Source organism: Squalius cephalus (genome assembly GCF_949319135.1).
Source record: "Squalius cephalus genome assembly, chromosome: 1".
NCBI lineage: Eukaryota > Metazoa > Chordata > Actinopteri > Cypriniformes > Leuciscidae > Squalius > Squalius cephalus.
In genome coordinates, this window is record NC_137122.1 from 58209484 (window position 1) to 58226976 (window position 17493).

Sequence of the window (17493 nt, forward strand, 5' to 3'; positions counted from 1 at the left end):
TTTTTTTTTTTTTTTTTGCAGTGATGAGTGAATGTATTATTCAGAAGAGACAAACCTCCACATCGTATATATGACACACATAAGGGCCCCAATGAAGGAGGGTAAGAACAGGAGGCTGACGAAGATAGTGCTCATCTCAGTGGCCCTCCAGTGTTTCCTGGGCGCTTGGAAGTTCGTCATCAAACTTGTCTATAAAGAGGATAGAGTAATCACATACGCCCTTAATTGACAGAGGATATCCTAATAATATCAATAAAACATATTACACAGGTAAAGACACAAGCTCTTTTCTACATTGCAGCAAAGGGAAAAGTTTTGTCACCAAACTATGACACTTCATGGGCGATCGCCCCCAGTGGAACTCTGGTGGAACTACAACCAAAATTTGGTACAATAGGACTTAATAGGGAGTGGGCAGGCTCTCCGTAGACGGGCTCTGATCTTACTGAAAGCTCATTTTTTTGAGATATCAACCTAAAATATGAAACACATTTTGTTCAGATTTTTTTTTTCTTTTTTGAAGTTTTAGAATCCAACATGTTTTGAAAATATATATTTTATATAAAATATGAATAATTAAATGTTTTACAGGACTCTTCTGCTGTGCGAAACTGAGGAAGAACTGATGACGACACAGTTTGATCTTCGGCTGACAAACCAGAGGAAAGGAGCGTTTCATTCCCGCCCAAGTGTAGAAATCGAATATTCAAGCCGTTTATAGATTGTTCTACCTCAGAACGAAAATGAAAAATCTAATCGTTTTTTTGGAGGAACCGTTTTCTCATTTTTCTACTTCGACTGAACGAATGAACGAATGATACACGGATTCAATTCAGCCTATCATCTCCTTTTGTGCTTCACTAAAGAACAACATGAGGGGTAAGTAAATTGTGACCGAATTGCATTTGGGGTGGGAACTACATCTTTATAATTAAAGCAATAAAGTCCTTAAACTTAATCTCCTATCCTCAATGAACTGTCATCCAAATGAAGCCTATAAACATACTTATAAAGAAGATATTGACCTTTTTGAGGTAGAACAAGAGAAACAGTTTCCCAATTTGTACTGCAGGCAACAGGGGTGAAAACAGCACACCAAACCTATAACAAGAGGACCCAGAAAAGACTGTTAGTGCGATGCCATCAGAACAAACTGTAATGTTTCTTCATGAGAAGGTGACAGTACCACACAAGCGTTTGACCATAGATGAGCTCCAGAACATCTCGTGCAATGTCAAACTCCAGTTTCCTCCTTCTAAATGTTAAGTTCCTAATGCACATCCTGAAGGGGCAGAAAGAGTCAACAAACCCAGCCAAACATCACTGCCATTATTATCTGGGATCACGAGAACTCACCCCCACAGAAACTCTGCTAAGATGATGTGCAGCACTGCAACAATTAGATCCATTAAAACCAAACGATAAAGCTCTTGACCAACAAATGTCTCCCAGCACTGCAAGTACACAAATGAAAACAGTCATGCTTTATTTCACATTCAACTAATAAGCACAAAAAAATATATACCCTACAAACAAATCAACAAATGAACTGTGAGGATTGGCTGCTTGATCAATATTGCTTTGAATAATTTTGTCGAAATAACAACATTACTAGATTTTTAAAAGAGGTCTTCAGGTTTCATGATTTCGTTCACCTTTTGGCCTGTCTCGCCGTCATTGATTTTCGTGAGCCAATAGTAACACAGCACACTAAAAATGCAACCCTTCAGCAACAGGTTCCTGTGAAAGAAGAAACCGAAAGGTTGTTGCTGAACACTCAAGATATTTGACTCTAATGATAACAACTCGTCTTGAACTTGTGTGAACTGAACAAATATGTTATTTGACATCAGTTTGGTTATTAACATATATTCAAATGACAAATAAGCATGTCCAAAATAATGAAAACGAGATTTTATAGAAGTTTCAAAAGCAAGATTCTTGTACATGTATTCTTTGTATCCATGCATTTAAATGATAAAGTATTACATATTTTAGCAACATTGTAAGGTAACAAGTATGTCTTACACATATTATGACTATCATTAAGTTTGGTGTAAGTTTGATGAACTTTGAGAGAACAAAACAGAATTTAAGTACAGATACAAACAAGCTAATTAATCACACACAGCTGAACCAAACAAACGGTCACCATGGCAACGAAGGAGGAGCGGGAAAACAAACAAAGGAAAACAGGAACTGAGGAAATACAAACTAAAAGTCCACAAACTAAAACAAACATAAGCATAATTCTGACTTTTGGGGGTTTACCATTTGACATGTGAGAGTTTTAAAACAAACATTACTGCTTATGTGGAAAATGCTGTAAGATTCATGATAATTTTCCATCTTAATGGCTTGGTCGAATGACTTTCTCGCTAATTAAACAGGCAAATAATGTGTCTAAAAGGTTTGGAGTACTTTTCAAGATAGTCATGCATTAAAATGTCACACTAGAGTGAGCAGCAAATATAAAAGTGATCTAAAGGTAAGCAAATGAAGCATGCTGAAGTTGCTTCCTGCTGCACTGAATCGGAAATGCTCATAGCCGAATTAGACAGGAAGTGCATAAATAGTTAGCGAAAGTATGGTAAGCAAATAAGTAATTGCGTCTCTGACCTCAAAATGGACACGTAAATGTGAACACTTGGGGAGTTGTAATCTTCCCCCTTGGATAACTTGTCGAAGAAACCAGGCAGTAGATGACTGATGCAAGACACGACCAACGGCATGGTCAGAAAACGGACTGGGTCATTTTTCTGAACATACTTGATAAAGACATGCACACACAATATATCAGATAAAGTGTTCAAAAACAACATGCCAGATCATATATTTTAGCTTTAAATGTCACAGCATAACAGGATTCAGCAAAGAAAAGAGAATTCAGAAATGCATGAAGCATTTTAGTGGAAAAATCTGTGAGCATTTCAAAGACATTCAGGTTTTCTAAATAACCCATAAGAATGTAACGGGGACCATCCTGCACATTTACATTTACAATTTAAATAGTTTTATTTTATGACTTATTTTTGCATTGCACACTGAACAGAGAACTTCAATTTATCAATTGCCGTATCATACAAAATGGTATTTTTTTTTCTTGAGAATGACCACAGAAGTTCTGCAAAAGGCTAAACTAAAACACCCTGAAAACAAGTTACGGATCAGTAAGGCAACAGTCCAATAAAAACAAAATCTAAAAAAATAAAACAAAAATCCTCAAGACGTGGAGTCCAGATGATATCTGAAGAAAACTGTTACCCTGAGAATACCATTGAAGGACTCATTAAGCTGTTTGCAATGTAATGAAGCAGAACAAATAACTGGTGTGTGACCTGAAGAGGAAGTGTCTGATCTTTTCAACCATTATGTGTGTGATTTTTTAAGCGTTAAGTTTCCTGTTGCCTTCCTGTTGTCTATTTGACACTATGACCAGACCCTTACCATTATAGGTCCGCCCTTCTCAATGTAAGGGTGGAAATAGTAAACAGCCGTCATGCAGGCACCAATGCAAAGTAGGCAAATGGACCACACTATTAAGTGTACACTCAACCAGCCCAACGTTGAACACAAGTTCCTCTTCTTTTTTCTGCAGCTGAGCTCTGACAGCATTTCCTAAAAACACAAAAATTCAGCAGAGTGACTCAAATCTATGATAAGAATCAACAAATTATTATGCATTGTTAAAGCTGACGTGCGTAAATCATGCACCACTAGTGTCTCCAAACAGAATTGTCTCTGTCTTCTATTGTTTGGACAAACATGTTGTCCTGCTTCAGACTTTCCAGCAGTGGTTTTGCTGATGATGCCAAGTCAGTTGTTTAAAAAAAAAAAAAAGTGTTGATTGTGCTACAGTGTTTAAACTTTTCAGAAAGTCTTGTGCAATGGGCTTGGAGGAAGTATTTTACATTAAAAATGACAATAGCACTTTATACTGGTCCCGTCATTAATGAATAACTACACCGGAACTAATGAGTAACACAATATTAACATTCCAGCAACTACTGATTACTAAAAAGAAACCCTGATTAACAAATAAATACTGTAAGTAATAGCACTACTGAATGCATAGGTCACTATTATTAATCAAAAACTACATTTTGTATGGGAAACTAAAACCACACATCACTAAAACCAGTATAAGGTTTGTTGGTGGTTTTTGGAACATTTGAGGTGGTTTCTGGCTGGTTAAAGTGGTTGACCAGCCAGTGTGGCTTGAGAAGGGTTTAGCTGCAGGCTGGAGATCTCAAAGCTTTAAAAGGGGGCAGGATCTACAAACCTTAAAGGGGTCATATAATGGTACATGCACTTTTACAAGTTGATTGTACTGAAATGTGTGTTGGCAGTGCCTGTACACAACCATCATAAAATGATAAAAATCCATCCAGTGTTTTTTTTTTTAAATCTTCTTATATGTTTTCCCCTGTCTCAAATCAAGCCGTTCGATTTTGTGACGTCACAAAATCGACGCCCCTCCCACGATTGTTGATTGACAGCAGCGTTTCAACACAGACCCGCCCTCGCTCGTGAGCGAGCTGTCAATCATAGTCCGCCATTGTTGATACGCTGGAGCACTGTCTATGAGTAGAATGGCGTCTAAGCGATTGTGGTGTTCTGTTCTTGGGTGTAATAAGAAACACAGCAGTCATTTTGATGTTCCTAAATCCGAACCGCTGAAGACGCAGTGGCTGAGTTTGTTTTCGAAGGGAATATTCCCCACGATCAACGTCAATGCTTTCATGTTTGCGCGAATCATTTCACACACCAGACTGCTTTACAAACGAGGGTCAGTATAAAGCTGGTTTTGCTAAGAAGCTGCTCCTGAAAAAAGGATCTGTACCAACTATTCGTGTTCCTGCTGCACCTCCAGAAGAACTGAAGTGAGTGTAACGTTTTATTAACCTTTATATTAATCTTTGCACGCTTCACGATGAATGCGGCATGTTTTCTATGTACGACGTTCTCAATATAATTAATAATCCCACGTTTATAATGAACAACACGTTATGGTTATTGTGTTACAAACGGTGTACGCACAGAACAGAGGGGCGGACACATGCACTTAAACAGCGTGCTGAAAACAGAGCTGTTTTTGACCAGGTAAAATGAGTGTTTTCTTACAATACTAATGAGAATTTTTAATTAAAGTATATTACAAACTTTTAATTTAGACCCTAAAGAATCATATTAGCTTGTACAAAAGTGGCATTATATGACCCCTTTAAACCTAACCCTAAAAGCTTGGGTACACTTCATTCTCCACCTTTCCCTCCATATAGTGCACTGTTAAGAGCACAAATCATTCAAGGTACACTCCATTGAAAACCTCATTGGTTCTTGTAGAGGCTCAAACGCGCTGTGTAACACGACAATGATCCTCAATGGTTCTCACACGTCAAGTTAACATGCTTGTGCTTACGTTTATGATATCGGATTTGTGTGATGACGAATGTTTATATGTGAATAAAAGTCTATCATATAAAGCAATCGAGTCTCTTCAGAAATTCATATAGACTACGCTACTCAATTAATATGGATTTTACAATATCTTTTTTAACTTTTTGAAGAGTCAAATTTGTAGTTAAAAAAAGTTTTACGGGTTTGGAATGACGTAAATGATGACAGAATTTGTATTTTTGGGTGAACTGACTCTTTAAGGGTACATATTATCTATTCTAAGGAACTAATATGCAACATTTGTGTATGACGTGCTGTAATTAAATTATTAGCGCTGTGGAGGATAAAGTAGTTTTAACATGAATGAAGTCATATTTCCACAAACCTTCAGCTGAGTGCAGATGTTCACCGCCTGCAGTTTAACAGACCTTTTCCTGCAGACTTTAAAATCCCAAGAGCAGAAAACCTTTAAAGCTATGTTACCAGTATTCTTGAATGTGCAGAAACTCTTTTCGAATGATTTTGACATCCTGGAAGGAAAAAGAAAATCTGATTTAATCAAGCTAATGTTGTGAAAATTAATTAAAACAATGAGTACGGAAAATAGACGAACCTGTAAACAAGCATTACGCATGTAACAAACATGCCCGTTCCAATCGTAAAAATATATGCCAGGGGTATGTTGTAATTGTGAGGACACATTTTAGCTTGGCAATTTCCACTTGTGGAGTTGGTATAGTGGCCATAAAACATCACAGAGTCTGTGAGAAAACCCTGTTGAGGAACAAAGAACGATAGCATTCGGTAAGTAATATAAAGCAGGGCATTTACTTAATTCACAGGGAATGGGATGTGCTTTCCCCTTGCCCAATGAATCATCTATACCAGGGGTGTCTAAACTCAGTCCTGGAGGGCCACTGTCCTGCAGAGTTTAGCTCCAACCCCAATTAAACACACCTGAACCAGATAATCAAGGTCTGATTATCTGGTTCAGGTGTGTTTAATTGGGGTTGAAGCTAAACTCTGTAGGACAGTGGCCCTCCAGGACTGAGTTTGGACACCCCTGATCTATACCGTGGAGAATCCACAAAAACACAATGACCCTAATATAAAGGACTTGCTTTTTAAAATATGCATCCTTACCGTGCCAGTAAGCATCCAGAGGACAGTGTGTTCATCTTCTGAAGGTGAAGGTGAAGGTGAAGGTGAAGGTGAAGGTGAAGATGTAGGTGGATTTGAGATTTGTGGTAGGAACAGGAAAAGGCCGTTGATGAGGAAGAAGAGGATGTTGTAGAGTAACAGTCTTCTGAGGAAGATGAAATAGGACAGGATCCCGGTGCCAAAGCGAGCACTGATGTTTTTAAGCACTTTCTGCCAGAGCTGTATGGATTTCTTCTGTGAGACTCCACCTAACCAGCAACCACACAAAACCTATCAAAAAGAAGTGCGGACAGGGTTTCAATATTAACTTATATTCTAAATGATTTTTTTTTTTTTTAAATGTCATTTTCAACAGTGATTTATATACAAATTGGGTGCAAATTGGTGTCCCCCTTACATTGTTAAAGCAACGAAGACATAAAACCAGTCTTCTTGAGAGACAACTGAAGATACATACATACACATACATACTGTATATATATAATACAAATACAAACTAAAAGTCCACAAACTAAAACAAACATAAGCATAATTCTGACTTTTGGGGGTTTAAGGTTTGACATGTGAGTTGTTGTTGTTTTTTTTTTACAAAATTTAAAAACAAACATTACTATGTGGAAAATGCTGTAAGATTAAATTTTATATAGTAAATGATGCATCTTAATGGCTTGGTAGAATGACTTTCTCGCTAATTAAACACAAATAATGTGTTGAGAAACAACTGAAGAGTGACTTTGCCTTGTTGTTAAAATTTATTGATTTGATATTAAATTAATATATATATATATATATATATATATATATATATATATATATATATATATATATATATATATATATATATAACAAATTAATTTAATATCAAATCAATAAATTAAAACTATTATTATTATTATTATTATTATATATTTACTAACCATTATTTGTCTTTAGTATATCCTTTCAGTTTAGCATGTCCTAGTTAGTTAGGGTACTTTTACATGACAACAATTTTTACGTACATAAGACAAAGTCATCAAAACGATCCCTGTTCACACTGATCCCTGGAAACGACTAAAACACTGTATTATTCGTGCCAGGCCAGTAGTTGTTGATGTCGCTTTGTAAAGAAACACTATGCGCCTGTAGACTGAACACGTAATATGCATGTGCATGACATCACCGTTTTCACAAATTCATGTTTTTGTAGTGAACAGTGAACACAGAGATAGTAACGGTATCGGTCCGAATGCAATGTATTTCCATGCCTCCGTGTACGATCACACGTCATCAGCAAGTTTCAACTCAAGTTCATTTAAACACTATTCATGGAAATTACCAGATGTAATAAATAGATAAATAAATATGTATTGATGTTAATCTGAAAGTTACTGTGCAAAAAGTCACCTTCAGGAAGCAAGCTTGAAACCGATGGCAGAACAGGGCTCTATTTTCAGAGAGAGGCTGTGCAAGCTCCCAGGAGAAGCACAAAGCTCTAAAAAAAGACACATTTAGATAAGGTTACACAAAGACTTGTACAAAGAAATGAACAATTTTCACACAAAGAATATTTTTTTTAAGAAGCTTTAATGTTATGTAAAAGTCAGTACTGTAATGAATTCTGTACCTGATCTCACGCTTCTTAGAGACACTAAGAGGCATCTCACGCAACAGACGTACACTTTCTCCAGCAGGCAAATCTTGTAGTTTATTCAGCAGCTCCTCATCTTGGGTAAATAGGACCAGGACACAGAAACAAAGTCAGTGTCAGTTTACTGAGGTCCACTTTAATGTGAATAAAGTTTAAACATTTGCACATTTTCCTCTCTCTTTCTTGCTGCCATACAAAGTTCTGTCATGAAACTCTAGATGGCGCAGGCTGGTCGCTCCCAGCCTGATCTCATGGCAATTCGTACGAATTCTACGAGGTGGCTAATTCATACGAATTCATACGACCTCACTTGTACGAATTAGTAAGATTTTTGCTAAATCATATATATTTTACAAATTGCCCAAATTCGTATGAATTCATATGAATGACCTACCCCTGACCCCGCCCCTAAACCTACCCATTACGTGGGTTTAGGCAAATCGTACAAATTCGAACGAGTGAGGTCGTACGAATTCATACGAATTAGCCACCTTTTTATCACTCATACGAATTCGTACGAATTAGTCGTGAGATTGTGTTGTCGCTCCTCAACTAAATCTGCTTGCAATCACATCATTTTCTATAGGGCACAGCTGATTGGTTACTGCTGTATGAGTAGCCAATGAGCTCGCTGAACATCCTTCAAATACTTGGTCAGCATTTGCTGTAGTAGTGCAGCATGCTTTCAGAAACCCTCCACCTTCCCCAGCTCCACCTGTCTAGATCCACTACTGGCAATTCATGCGTGTTATATTGTACATTACCATGCCAAACAACGAGAGAGTTGTCACGACAGAACTGCCTTTAAGACTTTTATATATAAGAGTGACATTAAATTGCAGAAGTTTAGAACGAGTCGTCTTTGCAGTTCAGTTTCATTAAACTTTCTCGCTTGTGGAGGAACTTCTGAAAGTCACGCTGTTTCGCACCATATCAAATTATTTTATCTTAAAAGATCAAGGAAAAGTGATTCCTCGTGATATGAGCCCTGTTTGATTGAAACGATTGGCATTGTGAGTGTTTTACTGCTGCAAACCATCATCAGCGCAGTTCTCCCGCTCTCTAAACACATCCCGGGTTGCAGCGCTGGAAGTGGTGGAGACAGGGTTAGGCGCTCGTCGTCTTCTTCGCGTTTTGGTGGATCGGCTCTGGTTCTGGGAGAGCACAGCCGTCTGATTCCATCCTGAGAAAAGACACTGTACACTTAACTATGGAAGTTTCTGTCACAGAATAAAACATTTCGAAAGATAATTGCGACCTTTTATCTCACAATTCTGAATTTATTTCTCAGAATTGCGTGATATAAAGTCGCAGTTGCGTGTAATAAAGTCAGAATTGTGGGAAATACACTTGCAATTCTGACGTTTTTTTCTCGCAATTGCGACTTTATATCACGCAGTTCTGATTTTATAACACACAATTGCAACTTTAAATCACGCAATTTTGACTTTATATCTCCCAATTGCGTGTTATAAAGTCAGAATTGTGAGAAATAAATGCAATTCTGAGAAAAAAATTCTGAATTTCAAGTTTATTTCTCGCAATCGCGAGTTTGTATCTCACAATTCCGACTTTATAACACACAATTGTGACTTTATATCTGTCATGATTCCTGTCTTGTGTGGACCTTTTGTTATTTCCTGTCTTGTGCCATGTTTAGAAGTTCTTTGTGGTTATTCTGTAATGCAGGGTGAATCAAAAAACATAGTTTGGATCCAAATGCAAAATAGTTTAAAAATCTAAATTAACAAACAAAACCATAACAGAGACCAGGACACAGAGAACAGAATGAGAAACATCAACACACACATCCATGTAGGACAAGACCTGATCAAGAACACAGGAGTTTAAATACAGAGGGTTAACAAGTTAACAAGACACACCTGGGGAAGACTAATCAACATGAAAAACTACAAAGAACTACAAAACATGGCACAAGACAGGAAATAACAAAAGGTCCACACAAGATCATGACAATATCACGCAATTCTGACTTTATAACACAATTACGACTTCATATCACTCAATTCTGACTTTATAACACAATTGCGACTTTATATCACGCAATTCTGACTTTATGACTCGCAATTGCCACTTTATATCACGCAATTCTGACCTTATAACACAATTGCGACTTTACATCACGCAATTCTGACTTTATAACACAATTGCGACTTTATATCACACAATTCTGACTTTATGGCTCACAATTGCCACTTTATATCACGCAATTCTGACCTTATAACACAATTGCCACTTTATATCACGCAATTCTGACCTTATAACACAATTGCGACTTTATATCACGCAATTCTGAATTTATAACACAATTACGACTTTATATCACGCAATTCTGACCTTATAACACAATTGCGACTTTATATCACGCAATTCTGAATTTATAACACAATTGCGACTTTATATCACGCCATTGTAACTTTATAACACAATTGCCACTTTATATCACGCAATTCTGACTTTATAACACAATTGTGACTTTATATCATGCAATTCTGACGTTATGACTCGCAATTGCCACTTTATATCACGCAATTCTGACTTTATAACACAATTGCCACTTTATATCACGCAATTCTGACTTTATAACACAATTGCGACTTTATATCATGCAATTCTGACTTTATAACACAATTGCGACTTTATATCATGCAATTCTGACTTTATAACACAATTGCGACTTTATATCACGCAATTCTGACTTTATGACTCGCAATTGCCACTTTACATCACGCAATTCTGACTTTATAACACAATTGCGACTTTACATCACGCAATTCTGACTTTATAACACAATTGCGACTTCATATCACACAATTCTGACTTTATAACACAATTGCGACTTTATATCACGCAATTCTGACTTTATGGCTCACAATTGCCACTTTATATCACGCAATTCTGACCTTATAACACAATTGCGACTTTATAGCACGCAATTCTGAATTTATAACACAATTACGACTTTATATCACGCAATTCTGACCTTATAACACAATTGCGACTTTATATCACGCAATTCTGAATTTATAACACAATTGCGACTTTATATCACGCAATTGTAACTTTATAACACAATTGCCACTTTATATCACGCAATTCTGACTTTATGACTCGCAATTGCCACTTTATATCACGCAATTCTGACTTTATAACACAATTGTGACTTTATATCACGCAATTCTGACGTTATGACTCGCAATTGCCACTTTATATCACGCAATTCTGACTTTATAACACAATTGCCACTTTATATCACGCAATTCTGACTTTATAACACAATTGCGACTTTATATCATGCAATTCTGACTTTATAACACAATTGCGACTTTATATCATGCAATTCTGACTTTATAACACAGTTTCGACTTTATATCACGCAATTCTGACTTTATAACACAATTTCGACTTTATATCACGCAATTCTGACTTTATAACACAATTGCGACTTTATATCATGCAATTCTGACTTTATAACACAATTGCGACTTTATATCACGCAATTCTGACTTTATAACACAATTTCGACTTTATATCATGCAATTCTGACTTTATAACTCACAATTGCCACTTTATATCACGCAATTCTGACTTTATAACACAATTGCGACTTTATAACACACAATTCTGACTTTATAACACAATTGCAACTTTATATCACACAGTTCTGACTTTATAACTCGCAATTGCAACATTATATCACACAATTCTGACTTTATGACTTGCAATTACGACATTATATCACGCAATTCTGACTTTATGACTTGCAATTACGACTTTATATCACGCAATTCTGACTTTATGGCTCACAATTGCCACTTTATATCACGCAATTCTGACCTTATAACACAATTGCGACTTTATAGCACGCAATTCTGAATTTATAACACAATTACGACTTTATATCACGCAATTCTGACCTTATAACACAATTGCGACTTTATATCACGCAATTCTGAATTTATAACACAATTGCGACTTTATATCACGCAATTGTAACTTTATAACACAATTGCCACTTTATATCACGCAATTCTGACTTTATGACTCGCAATTGCCACTTTATATCACGCAATTCTGACTTTATAACACAATTGTGACTTTATATCACGCAATTCTGACGTTATGACTCGCAATTGCCACTTTATATCACGCAATTCTGACTTTATAACACAATTGCCACTTTATATCACGCAATTCTGACTTTATAACACAATTGCGACTTTATATCATGCAATTCTGACTTTATAACACAATTGCGACTTTATATCATGCAATTCTGACTTTATAACACAGTTTCGACTTTATATCACGCAATTCTGACTTTATAACACAATTTCGACTTTATATCACGCAATTCTGACTTTATAACACAATTGCGACTTTATATCATGCAATTCTGACTTTATAACACAATTGCGACTTTATATCACGCAATTCTGACTTTATAACACAATTTCGACTTTATATCATGCAATTCTGACTTTATAACTCACAATTGCCACTTTATATCACGCAATTCTGACTTTATAACACAATTGCGACTTTATAACACACAATTCTGACTTTATAACACAATTGCAACTTTATATCACACAGTTCTGACTTTATAACTCGCAATTGCAACATTATATCACACAATTCTGACTTTATGACTTGCAATTACGACATTATATCACGCAATTCTGACTTTATGACTTGCAATTACGACATTATATCACGCAATTCTGAGTTTATAACACAATTGCGAATTGCGACTTTATATCACGCAATTCCGAATTTATAACACAATTGCGACTTTATATCACGCAATTGTAACTTTATAACACAATTGCCACTTTATATCACGCAATTCTGACTTTATGACACAATTGCCACTTTATATCACGCAATTCTGACTTTATGACTCGCAATTGCCACTTTATATCACGCAATTCTGACTTTATATCACAATTGCGACTTTATATCACGCAATTCTGACGTTATGACACAATTGCGACTTTATATTCTCGCTATTGCCACTTTATATCACACAATTCTGACTTTATAACACAATTGCGACTTTATATCACGCAATTCTGACTTTATAACTCGCAATTGAGACTTAATATCACGCAATCCTTTTTTATTTTTCATTCTGTGGCGGAAACAAGCTTCCATATTTAACAGTGGAAACAAAAGTTAATGAACACATTGCTATAAAGTGGATAAAACTATTCTGTTTTGAACCTCGTACAGTAGCTCTGTTACAAGTAACTACAAGTAAATGAATGTATAAATGGCATTGCATTTAGGAAAATAAAAATGGGCATTTATTTAAAAGAAAGACAGCGCATGCACAAAAGGAATAGCGAATGTGTTACTCTGCTGGGACACCTGAGTGAACTTCGGGAAAACTGACCGCACACATGCACTGGAAATCACAAGCTGATTAAAAGAAATCGCAAAAGTCCGTTCAGAGGAAATTACATGTGCGTTTAATTGTGTTGAATGTGAAGTGTACTTACACTACTTAAATTGTAATTTAATATGAATTACATAAAAAGTGCATAACAAATAATTGACGACGGGCCTTTGAATTTAATAAGTTTATCAAAATCTGCCTATTCACAAGGGTTTGTTTGCAAATACTATTAAGTATTAAGTTTAATATGTTTTTAGGTAAAACAGCCATGATTTTTGGTTTAATATGAATTAAAGTTCCTTGGGAAACCGTATCGAAACATTCTCTCACTGATAGAGCGACTGGGCATGGAGGACAGGACCCTCTGCGTTGAAGAGGACCAGCTATTCCTCTGCAGGGTATTTGTGTGTTTGGGCTCATGGTAATGCTGTGCTTCTAGGTCTTCTCGATCCCCGTGAGTCAGATCAACTAAAAGACAAAAAGAATAAGTTATTACTTCCCTCCGGTCTTTTATTAACGGGATTTACACCAGGCTGTCTGTATGGTGTGTGCCCACATCTCACTGCTCTGTGTGATCTCCCAACAGCTGCCAGTTCAATCAAGTCTTCATCTTCATATCCATCGGGAATCGTCTCCATGATCAGGGATGCAGCCATCCAGGCTGTCTAGAGCTGTGTGCATCAAAGCAGAAACTGTCATAATCAGGAATCAACTTCCTTATTAAAGGGATCGTTCACAACTAAAATGAAGTCATCCTAGGTGTCTATGACATTCTTCTTTCAGTCTGCCGGAAGCTAGTTATTTTAGTCGATAAAGTTTCAAATATGGATATTTCTCTTACACAAACACATCGCTTCACTTCAGAAAACTATCGTGGATAGATGCACTTTTATGATGGATAGATGCACTTTTATGATGGATAGATTAACTTTTATAATGGATAGATGCACTTTTATCATGGATGGATGCACTTTTATGATGGATAGATGCACTTATGATGGATAGATGCACTTTTATGATGGATAGATACACTTAAAATGGATAGATGCACTTTTATGATGGAGAGATGCACTTTTATGATGGATAGATGCACTTTTATGATGGATAGATACACTTAAAATGGATAGATGCACTTTTATGATGGAGAGATGCACTTTTATGATGGATAGATGCACTTTTATGATGGATAGATACACTTTTATGATGGATAGATGCACTTTTATGATGGACAGATGCACTTTTATAATGGATAGATTCACTTTTATCATGGATAAATGCACTTTTATCATGGATAGATGCACTTTTATGATGGACAGATGCATTTTTATGATAGACAGATGCACTTTTATGATGGATAGATGCATTTTTATCATGGATAGATGCACTTTTATGATGGATAGATGCACTTTTATGATGGATGGATACACTTTTATGATGGATAGATGCACTTTTATGATGGATAGATGAATAGATGCACTTTTATCATGGATAGATGCACTTTTATGGACTTCAAAACAGAAACAGCCATTCACTGCCATAATAAATCTTGGAAGAGCCATGCAGGACATTTTTTTATATATAACTCTGATTGTATTTGTCTGAAAGAAGAATGTCATAGACACCTAGGATGGCTTGAGGGTGATTAAATCATGGGCAATTTTTCATTTTTGGGTGAACTATCCCTTTAAGGTGTAATATTTGCATGGGATTTATTTCCCAAGAGCCTTTCTTACTTAAATAAACCACATGGATAAACAAAAAAAACTAAAAGTGTGTAATTAATTTATGTTAAAATCAACATCAAATACACAAGCTATCATAACTGTTACATTTGGTTTAGTCCCGTGACCCAGTTTTCCCCAGTCTGTCTAATTAGTCATCTCCTTCACCTGTGTCTAATTAAGTTCCTTTGGTTTGCTCTGTGTATTTAGACCCTGTGTTCTCCCTCAGTCTTCGTCCGTTCTCGTAAGGTTAGTGTGCGTCTCCTGTTCTGATGTTGCTGATTCCAAGTTTATTCCATTAAATACCATTCTAATTGTTCTCCTTCGTCTTTATGCCTGTTTCCACAACACGTTACATAACAATAACATGCCGGTAATAACTGCTCCTCTATATATTTGTAATAATTGTGCATTCATTATGTTTGACTACCCTTGCTCTTCGTTGTATTGAATTCACACTTAGTGTATTAAAACTTAAATTAATGTTTTTAAAAAATAAAAATAAAATCTATACTTGCAGACAAGGCTTGACATTAAAGGAATAGTTCACTTAAAATTGTAAATTCTGTCATCATTTATTCACCCTCAAGTTGTTTCAGACCTCTATGAGTTTCTTCTTTCTGCTGAACACAAAGGAAGATGTTTTGAAGAAGGCAACCAGACAGTCGATGGACCCTATTGACTTCCATAGTAGGAAAATGAGTGAGTAAATTATGACAGAATTTTCATTTTTAAGTGAACTAATCCTTTAAAACCCGCCAAATGAGTGTGGATTTCAGCAGTGGCGTGTCGAAGTCACTCCCTCTAGCCACTTTGGCGGGTTTCATTTTATATATAATTATAGGCTATACAGTACTGTGCAAAAGTCATGTTAATATCCCCCCCCCCCCCCCCCCCCCCCCCAAAAAAAAAGGTTTTAAGTCAGTTATTTATGTCTTTTGCTGTATTGTGTCAGTAGGAAATATCAGTTTACATTTCCAAACATTCTTTTTGCCATTAATTGTAATAATCCAGTGAGATTTGTCTATGCTCAAGGAGTCTGACAACAGCCGGTCTGATCTGATCTCACCATCATCGAGTCCGTCTGTGATTACATGAAGAAACAGAAGAAACTGAGACAGACTAAATCCAGAAGAACTGCGGGAACGTCTCCGAGATGCTTGAAGAAACCTTCCTGCAAAGCTACAGTACTGTGAAAAGTACTGGCACTTGTGTTAAAATGCTGTAAAGTGAGAATGCTTTCAAAAATAAAATCACAAATTGAAAGTATTTATGATTTAACTTCTATTAACTAATTCAAATCAATATATGGTGTAACGACCCTTTGTGTTTAAAACGGCTTTTGTCCAGGTACACTTGCGCATAGTTTTTCAGGAAGCTTTGCAGGAAGGTTTCTTCAAGCATCTTGGAGACGTTCCCGCAGTTCTTCTGGATTTAGTCTGTCTCAGTTTCTTCTGTTTCTTCATGTAATCACAGACGGACTCGATGATGGTGAGATCAGATCATACCGGCTGTTGTCAGACTCCTTGTGCATACACACATCTCACTGGATTATTACAATTAATGGCAAAAAGAATGTTTGGAAATGTGAACTGATATTTCCTACTGACACACTACAGCAAAAGATATAAATAACTGACTTGAAACCATTTTTTTTTTGTTTTTTTGTACATTTTTCAATTGTAGTCTTTTTTAAAAGACAATAATAAACTTAAGTAAACTGTCAAAATGTCAGTCTTGGTGAGTATTCACGTAAACATAGTCAGTTGTTTTAAACAGTTGAATGTAAATGTAAACAGTTGAGAAAGAAAAGGCATGTGTAACAGAACAATGGATCTGTGGGTCAGGTCTTAAAGGGACAGCAGACCTGCTGCCAAATGATGAGATCGTCTTAAAATTATCTTTATGGCAGTTGTTCACAGTGGTATTGGTGTCAAAATTGTGGCCAGTGAAAATGCTAAATGGAAAACCACTAGCCACAGTGGCTAGTGTGCAGTAAAGTTAATATCACGCCCTGCTTGCAGATAATATAATATTAACAAAAGAAAAGGCCACTTAATTATACATATAGAAACTACACTTTCTTAACACACTTAAGCACTTTTAAATAGTGCACTTTGTAATAATGTCAAATAAAAAGTTTTACTTTAAAATACAGT

General features: G+C 36.1%; 1 protein-coding gene across 1 annotated transcript in view; it reads right to left on the reverse strand.

The window, feature by feature from the left end:
• The window catches only part of tmc6a (transmembrane channel-like 6a), a 31105-nt gene that overhangs the window by 12997 nt on the left and 615 nt on the right, over positions 1 to 17493 (reverse strand). Inside the window, exons 2-16 of the mRNA XM_079893608.1 lie at positions 14170 to 14284; positions 13944 to 14081; positions 9228 to 9374; positions 8168 to 8276; positions 7948 to 8035; positions 6544 to 6831; positions 6014 to 6174; positions 5786 to 5930; positions 3442 to 3618; positions 2620 to 2759; positions 1656 to 1740; positions 1357 to 1454; positions 1187 to 1282; positions 1026 to 1101; positions 56 to 189 (exon numbers count right to left, since the gene is read on the reverse strand). Coding sequence (XP_079749734.1) covers positions 56 to 189; positions 1026 to 1101; positions 1187 to 1282; positions 1357 to 1454; positions 1656 to 1740; positions 2620 to 2759; positions 3442 to 3618; positions 5786 to 5930; positions 6014 to 6174; positions 6544 to 6831; positions 7948 to 8035; positions 8168 to 8276; positions 9228 to 9374; positions 13944 to 14081; positions 14170 to 14269 — 1982 coding nt within the window. The 5' untranslated portion in view covers positions 14270 to 14284. The remainder of the gene's footprint in view (positions 1 to 55; positions 190 to 1025; positions 1102 to 1186; positions 1283 to 1356; positions 1455 to 1655; positions 1741 to 2619; positions 2760 to 3441; positions 3619 to 5785; positions 5931 to 6013; positions 6175 to 6543; positions 6832 to 7947; positions 8036 to 8167; positions 8277 to 9227; positions 9375 to 13943; positions 14082 to 14169; positions 14285 to 17493) is intronic.